Source organism: Amblyraja radiata, chromosome 1 (genome assembly GCF_010909765.2).
Source record: "Amblyraja radiata isolate CabotCenter1 chromosome 1, sAmbRad1.1.pri, whole genome shotgun sequence".
Taxonomy (NCBI): domain Eukaryota; kingdom Metazoa; phylum Chordata; class Chondrichthyes; order Rajiformes; family Rajidae; genus Amblyraja; species Amblyraja radiata.
This window is the reverse complement of record NC_045956.1, coordinates 51044600-51059942: the sequence shown is the minus strand read 5'-3', so window position 1 is coordinate 51059942 and position 15343 is coordinate 51044600. Positions and strand designations below refer to the sequence as shown.

The window sequence follows — 15343 nt, the reverse complement described above, 5'->3', positions numbered from 1 at the left end:
TTAATCTCACAGGTTTCAATAAGATCTCCTCTCATCCTTCTAAATTCCAGAGTATACAAGCCTAGCCACTCCATTCTATCAACATATGACAGTTCCGCCATCCCGGGAATTAACCTTGTTAACCTACGCTGTACTCCCTCAATAGCAACAATGTCCTTCCTCAAATTAAGAGACCAAAACTGCACACAATACACCAGGTGTGATCTCACTAGGGCCCTGTACAACTGCAGAAGGACCTCTTTGCTCCTATTGTTATGAAAGCCAACATCCCAAAATTCCACCGACCCTGGTTGTGTGGCAATAAATTCTATCAATCAATCAATCAATCAATGCCATTAGTTTTCTTCACTGCCTGCTGTACCTGCCTGCTTACTTTTAGTGACTGATAAATAAGGACCCCCAGATCTCATTGTATTTCCCCTTTTCCCAACTTGGCACCATTCAGATAAAAATCTGCCTTCCTGTTTTTGCCACCAAAGTGGATAACCTCACATTTATCGACATTAAACTGTACCTGCCATGCATCTGCCCACTCACCCAACCTGTCCAAGTCACCCTGTATGCTCATAGCATCCTCCTCACTGTTCACACTGCCACCCAGCTTTGTGTCATCTGCAAATTTGCTAATGTTACTTTTAATCCCTTCATCTAAATCATTAATGTATATTGTAAATAGCTGCGGTCCCAGCACCAAGCCTTGTGGTACCCCACTTGTCACTGCCTGCTATTCTGAAAGGGACTTGTTAATCCCTGCTCTTTGTTTCCTGTCTGCCAACCAATTTTCTATCCTTGTCAGTACCCTACCCCCAATACCATGTGCTCTAATTTTGCCCACTACTCTCCTATGTGGGACCTTATCGAATGCGTTCTGAAAGTCCAGGTGCACTACATCCACTGGCTCTCCCTTGTCCATTTTCCTAGTTACATCCTCAAAAAAATCCAGAAGATTAGTCAAGCATGATTTCCCCTTCGTAAATCCATGCTGACTCGGCCGGATCCTGTTCATCATTCTCGGGCCGTCCATCATTCACGATCGGCCACACAAACCCCAGATGGGCAGCGATCCCTGCGCCACCTTCCCTCATCCACAGGTAAAGGTGTAACAAACACGGCGGGGGCGGGACTAGCAGGGCGCCGGCGTCTGATTGGCCAGACAAACGCCAGAGTTACAATGCAGGGGGCGGGGACAGGGGTGGAACGCGGTTTCCCGGCGTGTGATTGGGCGGGTCGCCTGTCCGTCAGCGGTAAGGGGCGTGGCGATGCTAATGCCGCCCCGGGCTGGAATGTGAGGCACGCGGTAGAAGTGTAGACTCGCCGCTCGGCCCCTCCCGCTGCCCCACTCACTCACTTACTCCGCTAGCTCTGCACAGGGACTCGTCTCCTCTCCCCTCCAGCCTGCTGCTTTCGGGAAAGTACCCGGGCATGTCCGGAGTGCGTGTCAAAGAGTTGGCGCTTTCGTCTACGGGCAAACACTTGCGAGCCGCTGTCAGGAATTCATTCTGGGCGGGGAGAGCGGCTGAGTCGCTGCACTGCCGGCGTTGAGCATATCCATGTACTGTGACCGTAATCTTCACCGGGAGCTGCGGTGATGCTTTGCCGGAAGCAACCGAGGGTAGATCCCACTCTCTGATCTTTGGCAAGGAGAGAGCTCCAGCTCCCCGGAAGATTGAAGTGCTGGTGAGTTTCTTACCTTCCCACTACCATCGAATTAGAGCGGCGAGCAAGGAAGGCTCGCGTCAATATCCCGGAGGCATTTCCTTCCCTTGTAACGGAAGAAATGCAAGGTGTTGATTAAACATGGAGTTTCTTCCTGCTACCAATTGCTGAATGACCTGACTCGCATTGTTGTTCCTACTTTGCACTCTGTACCCTGGCGAAGGAAGTTAAACTGCCCATTGGACCGCGTGGGGGTATGTTGAGTTTAATTACTCATTTAAAAACAGCTAGCGTGTGCCCCATTTTAAAGAGGTCCCCTTTAATGCTGGCGGAGTTTGGTGTAATGGTTTAAATGAACGTTTACAATGCAGTACTGGTACCAAATGAATTAGAAGTGGGACCACTTCATTTAAAACAATGCTTCTGGTGAAGTTTTTTGCCTATTCACAACTTGTTACAATATACTGGAAAGTCAGATTTAAAGACAAATACAGACTTGTAAGATAAATATAGACGTTGGTATTCAAATATAAAGCTTAGTGTGTTTCTGTTTGAAGCATAGTTAACACATGGCGTTCTTGGCACTAAACCTAGAAGTTTTTTGCAGCTGTATGTTTTCAATTACAAAGTGAGATTTGTATGAAATGTGTTCTGTTAAAAATGGGAGCTAAAATCGAATGCGACTTTTCATGCGGGGCCCCTTGCATCCGTGACTCATGCAATGCGCTATTCCTAAGAATCCATTGCAACGATGACCTTCCGAAAAAACTCATTCCATTATATTGGAGCGTCCTTGCCAAGTTAACCAAACCGCAGTTGCATTTGGAACAGTCAATGCATTAGAATGAATCACTCAGTTGTGACGCGGTGCAATCAGTGGAATTAATTTTAATTTGAGGCATTGTCACTTACGAGAATCTAAGCATTTCAGTGTTGTCCTAAATCTCGTTCGACAGCTTTTAACGTATTCATGCCTGTATGTGGCTTGGGTATTTGATGTTATCAGGCATAATTAATATCATTGTTGAGTATCACATATTATATTTCTTCCGAATCGCTGGGTTTGGACGAAATAATGTCAATCGTTAAAAGTTTTTAAAACAATAGCTGGAGGAACTCACCGAGTCGGATAGTGTCTGTGGGAAATGGTCTTCGGTCAGAAGACCACCTGATTTCCTCCAACATTTTAGTTTAGTTTATTGTCACATGCACCGAGGTGTAGTGTTTAGTTGCCTGTTATCCAGTCGGCGAGAAGGCAAAACACGATTACAATCAAGCCGTTCACACATAGGACAGGGACTAACTTTTCGTGCAAGATAAAATCCAGTAGAGTCCGATTAGAGATAGTCCGAGGTTCTCCATTGAGGTAGATGGTAGGTCAGGACAGCTCTTTAATTGATAATAAATGGTTCAGTTGCCTGAAAACAGCTGGACAGAAGCTGTCCCTGAATCCCTTTTTTACTCAAGATTCCAGCATCTGCTTTACCTTCTCAGGCGGTTCTTGCGGTTGTTTATATTTTAATGCAAATGTTACACAGTCATCACTGGAACGAGCCATCAAGTCAACTCCTTGGGTCATCGGCCATAAAAGTAGCAACCAGTTAGGCTGAAGAAGTGGAAAAGAGGAACTGCAGATGCTGGTTTATGGGGAAAAAAAGACACAAAGTGCTGGAATAACTCAGTGGATCGGGAGGCATCCCTGCAGGACATGGATAGGTGAAGTTTTGGGTTGGGACCTTTCTTCAGACTGATGGGAGGGGGAAGAAAGCCAGAAGAGAGGAGGGATAGGACAAAGTGTGACGGGTAATATGTGAAGACAGATGGGGGGGAGTGATTAGAAGATAGTTGGACAAAGGCCAGAGATGAATAAAACAAGGTGTGAGACAAAAGAATTGGAGATCAGCAAATTGTGAAGCCAGAGGAAGGATGTAGGGGGGGTGAGAGTCCAGGTGGAGCACAGGGGAGGGGCTGGGGAAGTAGGAGTGAGGTGAGGAGTGAGGAAGAAGTGGGGCTTGGGGGGGGAAAGGGCAGATGTTAGAGGTTACCTAAAATTGGAGAATTCAATGTTCATACCCCCATAGCAGTTAGTGCCCATGCCTTACTGCTCCAGAGACCAGGTTTGCTTCTGACCATCTTGAAGGCTGCATGGTTTACGTTCCGTGTGGCTGTTTGAGTTTTTCCTGTGTGTTCTGGCTGCTTCCCATATTCCAAAAAATAGGCTGGTAGGTTACCATAGGCTACTATAGATTAGGTTTAGATGTATTGTAGTCCCGGATACTGTGGTAAAATGAAAAGCTTTATTTTGCATGTTATTCAGCCAAATTGGATAATACATAAATACAATCGAGCCAAACCTGAGGAGGTAAAGAAGAGGGGATACAAATGCAGGAATTAGTTCTCAGCATTGTAACGCACCATTTCCAGACAAAGTCCCATATCCACAATGGTTCATAAGTTCTAGGAGCAGAATAAGGCCATTCGGCCCATCAAGTCTACTCTACCATTCAATCACGGCTGGTCTGGCTTTCTGTCACAACCATTCTACAGCCTTTTCCCCAGAACCCCTGACAACCTTACTAATCAAAAATCTGTCGAACCATTGATTTGGCCTCCACAGCCGTGTGTGGCAATGGATTCCCCAGATTCACCTCCCTCTGACTAAAGAGGTATAGGCGAATCAGATAATGTCTGAGTTTATGGCATTATATTACTTTTGGAATAGCTAAGTGGAAAAAACGGATCGAAAGGGAAGGCAATAAAAAGGGGAATGGGTCTAATGGGATTGTTCTGGCCTGGTGAGCAGAAAGACTTCTGTCATAAGTGGCTTAATGTGCATTGGCACCGCATTTCCTACAATCCTGCAGTGAACTGTCTGCCTAACTTGGGAGATTTGTGCTGAGTGTTTGTCAGAATTGGTGAATGATACAAGTTATCCAGATGCTGGAGTCTTGAAGCAGGCACCAAAGTGGTGTGGCAGGTAGAGCTGCTGCCTCAAAGTACCAGTGACCAGGGTTCAATCCTGACGCCCAGGTGTAGCATGTTCACCCTGTGATCTCCAGGCACTCTGGTCCCTCCTCCCCCCCCATACCACAAACACGTGAGGTCGCCAGATTAATTGGCCACTGTGAATTGTTGCTGGTGCAATGGTAACTGTGGCAACCGAGGGTGGGGGGTGGGGAGTTGACGTGGAGAGAATAAATATAGATAGGATACGTGTAAATGTGTGGTAAGTGATTGATGTGAACTTTAAGGTGGATCAAGTGCACTGTTTCTCCCTATTATTGACTCTAAAGCCTAACTTGAAAATTTAAGCATAATTCTAGACATAGCCTTTTCTTGCATTAAACGTTATTCCCTTTATATTGTATCTGTACACTGTGGATGGCCTAATTATAATCATGTATATTCTTTTATCTGACAGGATAAAAGAACAAAAAGCTTTTCATTGTACTTCGGTACACGTGACAATCATAAACTAAACTATGCGCCACCATCATAATGGGGTCACTTTATTCCTGTTTGACCTTGGTAGATTAGTCATTTAAAAATATATATTTTCCTCATTGCTTAAATAGACCATGGACAATAGGTGCAGGAGCCAGCACCACCATTCACTGTGATCATGGCTGGTCATCCACAATCAGTACCCTGTTCCTGCCCTATCCCCATATCCCTTGACTCCGCTATCTTTAAGAGCTCTATCTAACTCTCTTGAAAGCATCCAGAGAATTGGCCTCCGCTGCCTTCTGAGGCAGAGAATTCCACAGATTCACAACTCTCTGGGTGAAAAAGGTTTTCCTCATCTCTATTCTAAATGGCCTCTCTCTTATTCTTAACATGTGGCCCCTGGTTCTGGACTCTTCCCCCCCCCACCACCAACATCGGGAATATGTTTCCTGCCTCTATCGTGCCCAATCTTATGTGTTTCAATAAGTTTCCTCTCATCCTTCTAAATTCCAGTGTGTACAAGCCCAGCCGCTCCATTCTATCAACATATGACAGACATGCCATCCTGGGCGGGACTGTCGTGCAGCTTCTCGGCATTTATGTTTTTTAAAGATAGTTGCATATTTCAAGTCAGGTCAAATCAACTTTATTTGTGACATACACATACAAGATGTGCAATGAAATGAAAGTGGCAATGCCTGCGGATTGTGCAAAAAGCTACAGAACAGAATAGAACAGAATCAGTATTTACATAATAGGGGGTAAAAAGCAGCACTTTTAAAAAGACACAACACAACAGTAAATTAGTACAGTAAATTAGTCCCTGATGAGATAAGAGTTTACAGTCCTGATGGCCTGTGGGAAGAAACTCCATCTCATCCTCTCTGTTTTCACAGCATGACAGTCAGGCAAACGCCTCCGCTGTCTATTTAGTTTATTAGTTTGACACCCTCTTGAACGTGTCTAGTTGGGGGAAGAAGGAATTTGGGATCGAACTTGCGCTGAGATGTGGTCATTTTGGTTACATTCTAATTTTGTTTTCTCTCTTTGTTTTGTAGGTGGCCAGACCAGGAACCACTAGTAATTGAGCTTTGGGTTACTCCTGCCGACTTTTAGCCTCTGTATAAACTGCGTTTGGTTTGGTAACTCGAGCAACTGGTGCAATAGCAAGGCTGTGAAAATGCTGCAGCAGATACTGGAGACTATGTATATTGACCCAGAACTTCTGGCTGAACTCAATGAAGAACAAAAACAGATACTGTTCTTTAAAATGCGACAGGAGCAGATTCGAAGATGGAAGGATAATGAGAAAAAACTGGAATCAAAGGAAAATAAATCGTCGACAAGTAAGCTGATGTTGGTCATGTTACAAAGGTCAAATGTTTATTTGAACTACACTTCATGTAAAATATACTGCTGTCTTCTTGCAAGAAGAAAGGGTTAACGGGAGGTTTATTGGTGGTCATCTAAATCCATAACCCTCTTGATTGAATAAATGAGGTGAATGTTTCTCGTGGCTGACATGATGGAGGGAAAGCAAAGAACATGGGTTTAGCACATATGGTAGAGTAATCAGGCTGATTATGGTCAGACCCATTCCTGATACAACTTTTGGTTGTGGGATCCAATTTCCTTTGAAGAGGGAATTGGATGTAATCTTCAAAGATTTGGACCTTTCCTTTCCTTTCCATAAACTTTTACGGATTAGGAAGCAAGTGTTCGGAAGTGGGACGAGTTCACTAATATAATCAGATGCGGGGAGCTGAGTGATCATCTGACATGTTGAATGATCATCTAACATGTTAAATGAGTCTGTGATCATTCACAAATCTTATTTTGTTCCTAAAGATACTTGTTTCCTGCATCTGCATATCTCCATTAGTTGATGTGGTGGAAAAGTATGTGGAATGATTATTAATCTCTCCATGAGAATATAATTCCCTTTTTGGTTTCTGATTTGCCTCCAAATTTAATTGTTAAATACATCTGGCCTTCCTTCCTTCCTGAAAATTGATTCTCTTCCTTTTTAAGACAAAGGTTTATTTATCATATCCATCAAATAGGAACTGGAATTATGAAATTATTATGCTGTAGCGTTAGAAACATTAGATGCAACAATTATTAATGCTACCATCTGCTCTCCATGCCTCCCATTTTAGCCAAACATTTGGGAATCTGGCTTAATGTCAGTATTGATTTCTTCAATTGATAACTATTCTGTGAAAGACATGGTGACATCATGCTATGTCACTAGTGGTTAATATTTACTGGGTAGAACAGGCTGTTGTGTTCTGGTTTAGGGACTTGCAGCAATTGTATGTCAGTTGAAATACAAATTCCAGGTTTAAGCATTGCTTGCTGACCAGGGATGCTGTGTTGTGGAGTGCAGGAACAGGAGCATGTGATAGACAATGTGGGAGTTGGCACCAATGATGCCGAACCATTAACATTTCCAAGTAGCATTTATGGCAGTAATACTATAATTTCAGAAAGATGTCTTGATTCCTATATTGACTTCTAGCAGTGATGAACAATTTGCTTTCTAATTCTGCTGCATCTATATTTAGGTTAATTTCTCACGTATACCGGGGTACAGTGAAAGCCTTTTTGTTGCGTGATTACCAGTCTGCGGAAAGATTATACATGGACACATAGATGGAGTAACTCAGCAGGTCAGGCATCATCTCTGGAGAAAAGGAATAGGTGATGTTTTGGGTCGAGGCCCTTCTTCAGACTTCAGGTCTCGACCTGAAACATCACATATTCATTTTCTCCAGAGATGCTGTCTGACCCGCTGAGTTACTCCAGCTTTTTATGTCCATCTTCATTTTAAACCAGCATCTGCAGTTCTTTTCTACAAGATGATACCTTGATTACTATTAAGCCATCAACAGTGTACGGCTTAAAAGGATAAAAGGAATAACATTTAGCTCAAGGTAAAGTCAGGTTAAAGATTTATCTGAGGGTTTCCAATGAGGTAGATAGTAGCTCAGGACCGCTCACTAGTTTCTGACGGGATGGTTCAGTTGCCCGATAACAGCTGGGAAGATATTGGGGGAAAAGGCCGGAACGGGGCAATGATTTTGGATGATCATATTGAATGGCGGTGCTGGCTCGAAGGGCCGAATGGCCTACTCCTGCACATATTTTCTGTTTCTAATTTGATATTTGATCTTATTCCTCAAATGTGTTATTTCCCGCACTCTGCTCAGTCATTTAAGTGTCATGATTGTACATCCATTATTATAGATTCCTGCATTTTCGTAAGTATTGATCTCAGTTGGCTTTCAGTTTTAGCTTTCCTCTTTGCTTAAATACCGAGTTCCAGAACTGATTTTTGAACCAGTTGCCAAGATTTATCTCCATAGTCTCCATTTTCTAAACCCTTGGGATGTAAACCATTGGCTGCTTGGGATTTATCAGTGTTTTGACATGTTAGTAATATGAATAACAAATACTAATTTCATTTACTACTTTGCTTGCTCTAAATGTTTAGATTTTCACCATTTCTAATGGTGTTTTCTGTGTCTAACTTCATGGAAGATGCCAAGCATTTAATTCCTCTGCCATTTCTTTCTCCCCTTCTCTATCTCTTCCCATACTTGTCTGTAAATGACCATTGCTTGTCTTCTGTTTTACAGATGGAAGTTCTTGCAGTCGGTTTTTGTTTCTCAATGTTTAGTCTTGTACTTTTTTGCACATTCTTTGAATTCTACAACGTTCCCGATTATCTAAAACATTACCCAATTAACTGAGTTCCTCCAGCAGTTTGTTCATTGCACAAGATTCCAGCGTCTGCAGTCTCTTCCGTCTCCAATTATCCTTTTCCTGGCAATCTCACAATCATTCTCTTAATTATAGTGCTCGGGTTTGGTCACCCTGCAGCTATGATTCTATTATAATGGCAATGAGATCCAACTAATATTCGAGCTGTGAATTCACTCTCCTTGTTGAGAATGTGTATTTAAATATGACCTCCTAATATTTTCCATATTCTGGCTGCTATTTTTCTTTGTTTCTGCTGAATATTTCATTTTACTAACATCCAGTTCCTGCCTTGTTTCTCTCTTGACTCTCCCCCTGGGTTCCATTCCTTTGCCAAGCTAGTTAAAGTATTCCCCAAAAGCAAAATAAAACAACACTGAAAATCTGAAACAAAAAATGGTGGTAAGACTCGTCAAGTCAGGCAAGATCTGTGGAAAAGAGAAACCATCAACGTTTTGGGTCTTGAACCCTTTGTCAGAACAGTGAGAAGGACCTAAGATGGACACAAAACGCTGGAGTAACTCGGGGGGGGGGGGGGGGGGGGGGGGGCAGGCAGCGTCTATGGAGAGAAGAAATGGGTGATGTTGTGGGTCGAGACCCTGAAGTTACTTCAGCATTTTGTGCCTGTCTTGTGTGGAGGACCTACCTGGTTATTGGTACCTGTCCTGATGAGGTTTAACCCATTTAAGGTTCTGCCAGAGATGGTCCCAAAGTCTCTGATGTTTTGAGCTCTTCCTCCTATACCAACTTCAACAACTTGTTCAATTGCCCCATCTTCCTATTTCTATACCTTACGAGCATTGGTACCGGGAGTAAACCTGAGATTTCTACCCTTTGAGACCTGCTTTATAATGGCATTCCAAGCTTCCTAACATCCACTTGCAGAACCACATCCTCTATCCATCTTGCCCCCTTGAGTTCCCTTTTTCAGACTTTTAGAGAAACAGCGTGGAAACAGGCCCATCAGCCCACCAAGTCAGTGCCGGCCAGTGATCAACATCTAACTCCATCCTGCACAATAGGTTCAATTTTACTGAACTCTGCAAACCTGCACTTCTTTGAAATGTGAGAGGAAGCCAGAGCACCCAGAGAAAATCCATGAGATTATTGGGAGAACATGCTAACTCCACATAGACAGCACCCATAGTTGGGAATGAACCAGAGTCTCTGATGTTGTAAGGCAGCAATTCTATTGCTGCGCCACTATGCTGCCCTTTCCATTCATCACCCTTGCCCTTCAGAATACCCTCCAAACATTGGTGCCACCCTTGTTGCTGGTGCCAAGGGGACTGCGTTCTGGAGCCCTGCTCACAGCCGCAGTAATGACCTCACAATTGATGCTGCTCACTTGATCTTTCTTCTGGGCATTGAGCCACTTGAGATTCCACACTTTTGTCTCTTGACGCCACTCTCTTTTGCAGCTGTCGCTCTCACCAATATCCAAATGGGAAAACCTGATGAGTGAGCTGGGTGGACTCTGGGGATTCCTGCCCACCTGCCTGCACCTGTTAGTGTGTCAGTCAGTCAACCATTGGTTCACTGTCTGCACCCTTGCTGCAGTGAAACATCCATTCCAGACGTGTATGTGACCTTTGGTTGAAGCTGACCTTCTCCCTTTTGTGTCCCCAAGCTGAACTTCTGACCCAATCGCAAGTGTAGAACTTCCCTTGGGTCGCACATTGCCTTTTGTGTGCCATGTTACTGAATTTGGGTTCTTTGCTTAACCTTGCCTAGGTTCGCATGTTTATGTACAATGCACATATTTGGCATTTTGGGCATTATGAAAGCATGTTCCGTCACCACTAATGCAGCAAGTGCATGTTGCTGGCAAGGCCAGCTTGCATTGTCTCTCCCTAATTGCCTGTGCCCCAAAAAGGCAGTAAAGAGTTAAGCACATGGATGGGTCTGGAGCCACATGCAAGGGATGAATCAATCGGCCAGGTTTCCACAACAATCTGGTAGTTTCATTGTTTCTGAGGCGAGCTTTAATTCCTGATGTATGTACATTCTCCAGCTGTCGTGGTGGGATTTGAATCTGTCTCTAAATCAATGGTCAGGAACTTGGCTGTAATTTAATACTGCTCCTAATACAGCCTACATTCTTGTGTCCTTTAAGGGCCTGTCCCACTTTCACGACCTAATCCACAACCTTTTTTTACTTGTGGACATTTTTCATCATGCTAGAAAAACGCCCCGACCTACTTGATGCCACGAGTACCTACGACTAGCATCATGGCCTGCTACAACCTACCTACGACCTTGTAACGACAATGCCGCTGGCTAGCCTCCCTCCTATACCCCGTACACTCTAAAGTTTGACTACCTTTACAGTAAGTGACACTTGCTCAACGTCTCTATTGTCATTCGCTGCCAGTTCTCCACGACAAATCCAGTTTGAAATTTACATCCTTTGAAAATCTATCTTTGATTATCCTCTTTTCCCAGCTTTACAAATCCTTTGGTATATTGTCTGTGGTCATCTATGCTATCCACAATCTTTATCCAACCACTGATTAGACACCGCCCCCTTAATTCTCACCATTCCCCGTTTTTGTTCATCTTCCACTTGAAACCTACCTCTAAGCTTTCTAATTTGTATGCAGGCTTCTGCAATGTGCCATGTGGCAGATATCTATATGAAGGATGCCATAAGTCAGTGCATGGTAGTCAGCCTAATCGTCACCTGATTATAATACTGAAACTATATCGGAGAATGTACCCAGACCAAAGTCACCTCTTGTCTGTACCACAGTGTACTAAATGAAGTAATATTGGAACAGCAGCAAGATTACAGCTTTTCTGTGGGTTCTGCCTATGCCGTTCCGCTGAGAAATCGGTCTCGGGAGCTGTGACTAATTTGCATTCTAGTACCTATTAAACTATTCTGATGTGGATGGGGATTGTTTGTATGGTGGTGATGCATGGGACATTGTGGTGCATAGAAACGGGTGACTTCATTAAATTAAAGATACTTGTTTGGGTCGCTTCTGTATTTTTATGTCGTGGGGGGAGGGGGGGGAAATTGGTCAAGGTTGTCAAAGGAGACAACCAGTGAGCTCATTTTTATAGGTAAGCTTTTACTATGAAAGTAGGTACAGAGAGCTGAGTAATGTTTAAAGGAATTGGGGTGTGTTTGTTTATTTTGGATTTTTGTAACAAAAAGTATTTTCAATTGTATTTAATCACAACTTTGTCCATGACTTGTTTCTTCAAACTAGATTTTCAAGTAGTGTGGACAGGGATTGCTGAGTCAGGTGGCATGACGGAAACATGGACACACAAATCCAAAACACTCATACATTTTAATACATTAGTAACTTCAAGTATATGCTCTGAAGCCTATTTGTACTTGATGTTTGAGGAGAAAAATATTAGTCATAATCATACAGCACTTAAACTGGTCCTTCAGTCCAATTCATTCATGTTGGCCGAGATGCCCCATGTAAGCTAATGCCACTGTTCTGAGTTTGGCTCGTATTCCTTTCCTCTCCATGTACCTGTCCAAATGTCTTGTAAATGTTATTGTACCTGCCTCAATTACTTCCTCCAGTAGCTCATTCCATATATCAACCACCCTCTGAAAATATTGCCTCTCAATTTCCTATTAAGTATTTCCCCTTTTACCTTGATACTTCTACCCTAGGGGGAAAAAGATTGCATTGACTTTATCCATTCCCTTCATGATTGTCATATCACCCCCTCGGTCTGCTGCTCTCCAAGGAATAAAGTCCTAACCTAGCCCACCTCTCCCTGTAGCCCAGGCCCTCATGCCCTGGCAACACCCTCATAAATAATATTTAATAACAGTCTGCAGAACGGTAGAGAAAGCTGCCATTTGATTTATTGTTTTTCTAATTTTAGTAGATTCCTCTCTTTGTATGAAACCAGTTTTTTGCTATGTGGATTAAAAAAAACTAGTTTCACAGTGCACTGTTTTGTGCAGTCTCATGGACTTGTTCCTCAAATTTGCCTGTTAAGTGCAATTAAGTTCTCTATGCACACGCACACCTCTAAATCTGATCTGGTTCTTTGTGTCAATGGTGTTCAGGCATTGATGGCATACAGTGCATATTTCCATAGTTGCTTGCACAATATTACTTCCCACACTTGATGCTTCTGTCGCTAAGGACTCAGACCAGATGCAACCTGCTTTTGCATCGGCGAGATTTCTCCTTTAACTTGTTCTGCAGCTCTTCTGTCCATCAACTTTGTCAGTGTGTGAGAAAACCATTTCTTCAGTCTGTGGCTTTTGGGACATTTGGAGGTTTCCACTAAAGAGAGTTGCAGAGGCTCTGATGCTGATTATATTCAAGACAGAGACGGATTTTTCACGGTTAAGAGCAAGGAGTGGGTGTGAGTTTAGTGCAGGAAAGTGGTGCAGTGTTTAGAAATCGACTGTTATTGCATTATGGAAGAGGACAAATGGGCTGAATGGGTGAGTCTATTTCTAATATTCTGTTTCCGTTAACACCACTATTAATATCCTAGGGGTTTGCAATCCCTAATTATATGGTGCCCAGCCATTCATAGAACATAAAACAGTACAGCTCAGGAACAGGATCTGCAGATGCTGGTTTACCAAAAAAGAAAGACACCAAGTGCTGGAGTAACTCAGCAGGTCAGGCAGCATCAGTAGAGAACATGGAAGAGTGATGTTTTGGATTGAGACCTTTCTACAGGCAGCACACGGACAGACCCTTCGGAGTACAATGTCTGCCGAATGTCATGCCAAGACTAACTCCTGTCTGCCTTCACATAATCCATATCTTCCATTCCCTGCATATCCATGTACCTATCCAAAAGTATTTGAAATGCCACATCGTTCCGCCCCCCCCTCACCTCATGGACCCCTTCCATTATTTTCAGGCCCGGTCTTCCCTTGCACTCCTAGTCAGCCTCTATCTACACTGGAGATCCATGCCCTATCCGCCTACCTCTGCTAGTTCCATAATTGAAGAGTATAGAACTTTAAGGTGCAAAGTGTGAATCTGTTCCAACATGCAGGATACTTTGAACAGAATAGAATATTGCTGATTTCACACAAGGCTTCTGTACATTGCTGATGATGGTGAAAATCACAAGTAAAACTGCACATGCTGGAAATATGAAATAAAAACAAAGTGCAGAATGCAGAAACGCAGGGCAGTTAGCCAGCATCTGTATTAATAGCGTGGCACAATGACACAGATTTGATGCCTTACAGTGCCAGAGACACAGGTTTCATCCTGGTTACTGGGTGCTGTCTGTATGAAGTTTGTATGTTCTCCTTGTGACCGCATAGGTTTTCTCCGGGTGCTCTGGATTCATCCCACATGCCAAAGATGTGCAGATTTGTAGGTTAATTGGCTTCTGGTGTGTAGGATAGAGCTAATGTACAGATGATTGTTGGTCAGTACGGACTGGGGCCGAAAGGCCTGTTTCCATATTGTATCTCTAAAGCTAAAAAATTTAAAAGATCTATGGAAGAGAAATTAATTTCTCAGTCTCTCAGCCTTGGCAACGATTCAACTTTGCGTATTTGCTATGGCCGGATTAAATTCTTGTCTGATTACCTGAGAGTGTGTTTTGAACAAAGAGCATTTACTCTGCATTGTTACGTTCATAGGTTCTAGGAGCAGAATTAGGCCATTCAGCCCACTGTCGACTCCACCATTCAAACATGGCTGATCTATCCTTCCCTTGCAACCCCATTTGCCTGCTTTGTCCTCATGACCCCTGACACCCGTACCCGTAATCAAGAATCTATCAATCACCGCTTTAAAGATACCCAATGTCTTGGCCTCAACGGCCATCAATGGTTATGAATTCCACAGATTCACCACCCTCTGACTAAATACATTTCTCTTTGTGTCCTTTCTATGTTCTTTTATTCTGAGGATATGGCCTCTGGTCCTGAGTCTTCCACTATTGGAGATATCCTCTCCACGTCCACTCTCTCCAGGTCTTCCAGCACATAAACAGTGCCTGCACCCTGCGTCTCCAATGCTGTTGTATTTTAAGTGGCACCTCTCCCTCTTTCCTTTAATATTTAGCTTCTGACCCTGGAGGAAGGAGGTGTTCCTGTTTAAATTGTGTTGGCAGGCTGTAGTAAAAAATGTTTCAAATGACATCATTCAGGGAGGAACTACATTTGAAATAAATGTTACTGCTGGATAATTCTATGATATTGGCCACTGTCCTAAAGAGGAAGCCGGTGTTATGTTGTAAATAGAGTGCTAAAGAACAGCTATGTGCGGTGAATCCAAATGAAATAAGGCCTTGTGTACGTGAAAGCCATTTGCCACATCGTGGCTTTGCGAGTGTCAGTAAAAATTCTAAATACAGAGATATTTTATAATCTTAACCATTCTAGCATGCTGAGGCTCTAAAGCGCTGGTCAGGCCACATTTGGAATATTGTGAGCAATTTTGGGCACAAGTATTTGAGGAAGGATGTGCTGACTCTGGAGAGGGACAAGAGGAGGTTTACAAGAATG

General features: G+C 43.3%; 1 protein-coding gene across 2 annotated transcripts in view; it reads left to right on the top strand.

The window, feature by feature from the left end:
* The first annotated feature begins 1265 nt into the window (after positions 1-1265).
* The window catches only part of sh2d4a (SH2 domain containing 4A), a 59512-nt gene continuing 45434 nt past the window's right edge, over positions 1266-15343 (top strand). The window contains exons 1-2 of one of the 2 annotated variants that reach the window (XM_033021827.1): positions 1266-1910; positions 6162-6449. In XM_033021827.1, the coding sequence (XP_032877718.1) occupies positions 6284-6449 (166 nt within the window). In that variant the 5' untranslated portion in view covers positions 1266-1910; positions 6162-6283. The remainder of the gene's footprint in view (positions 1911-6161; positions 6450-15343) is intronic. The other variant, XM_033021820.1, reaches the window with a different exon arrangement.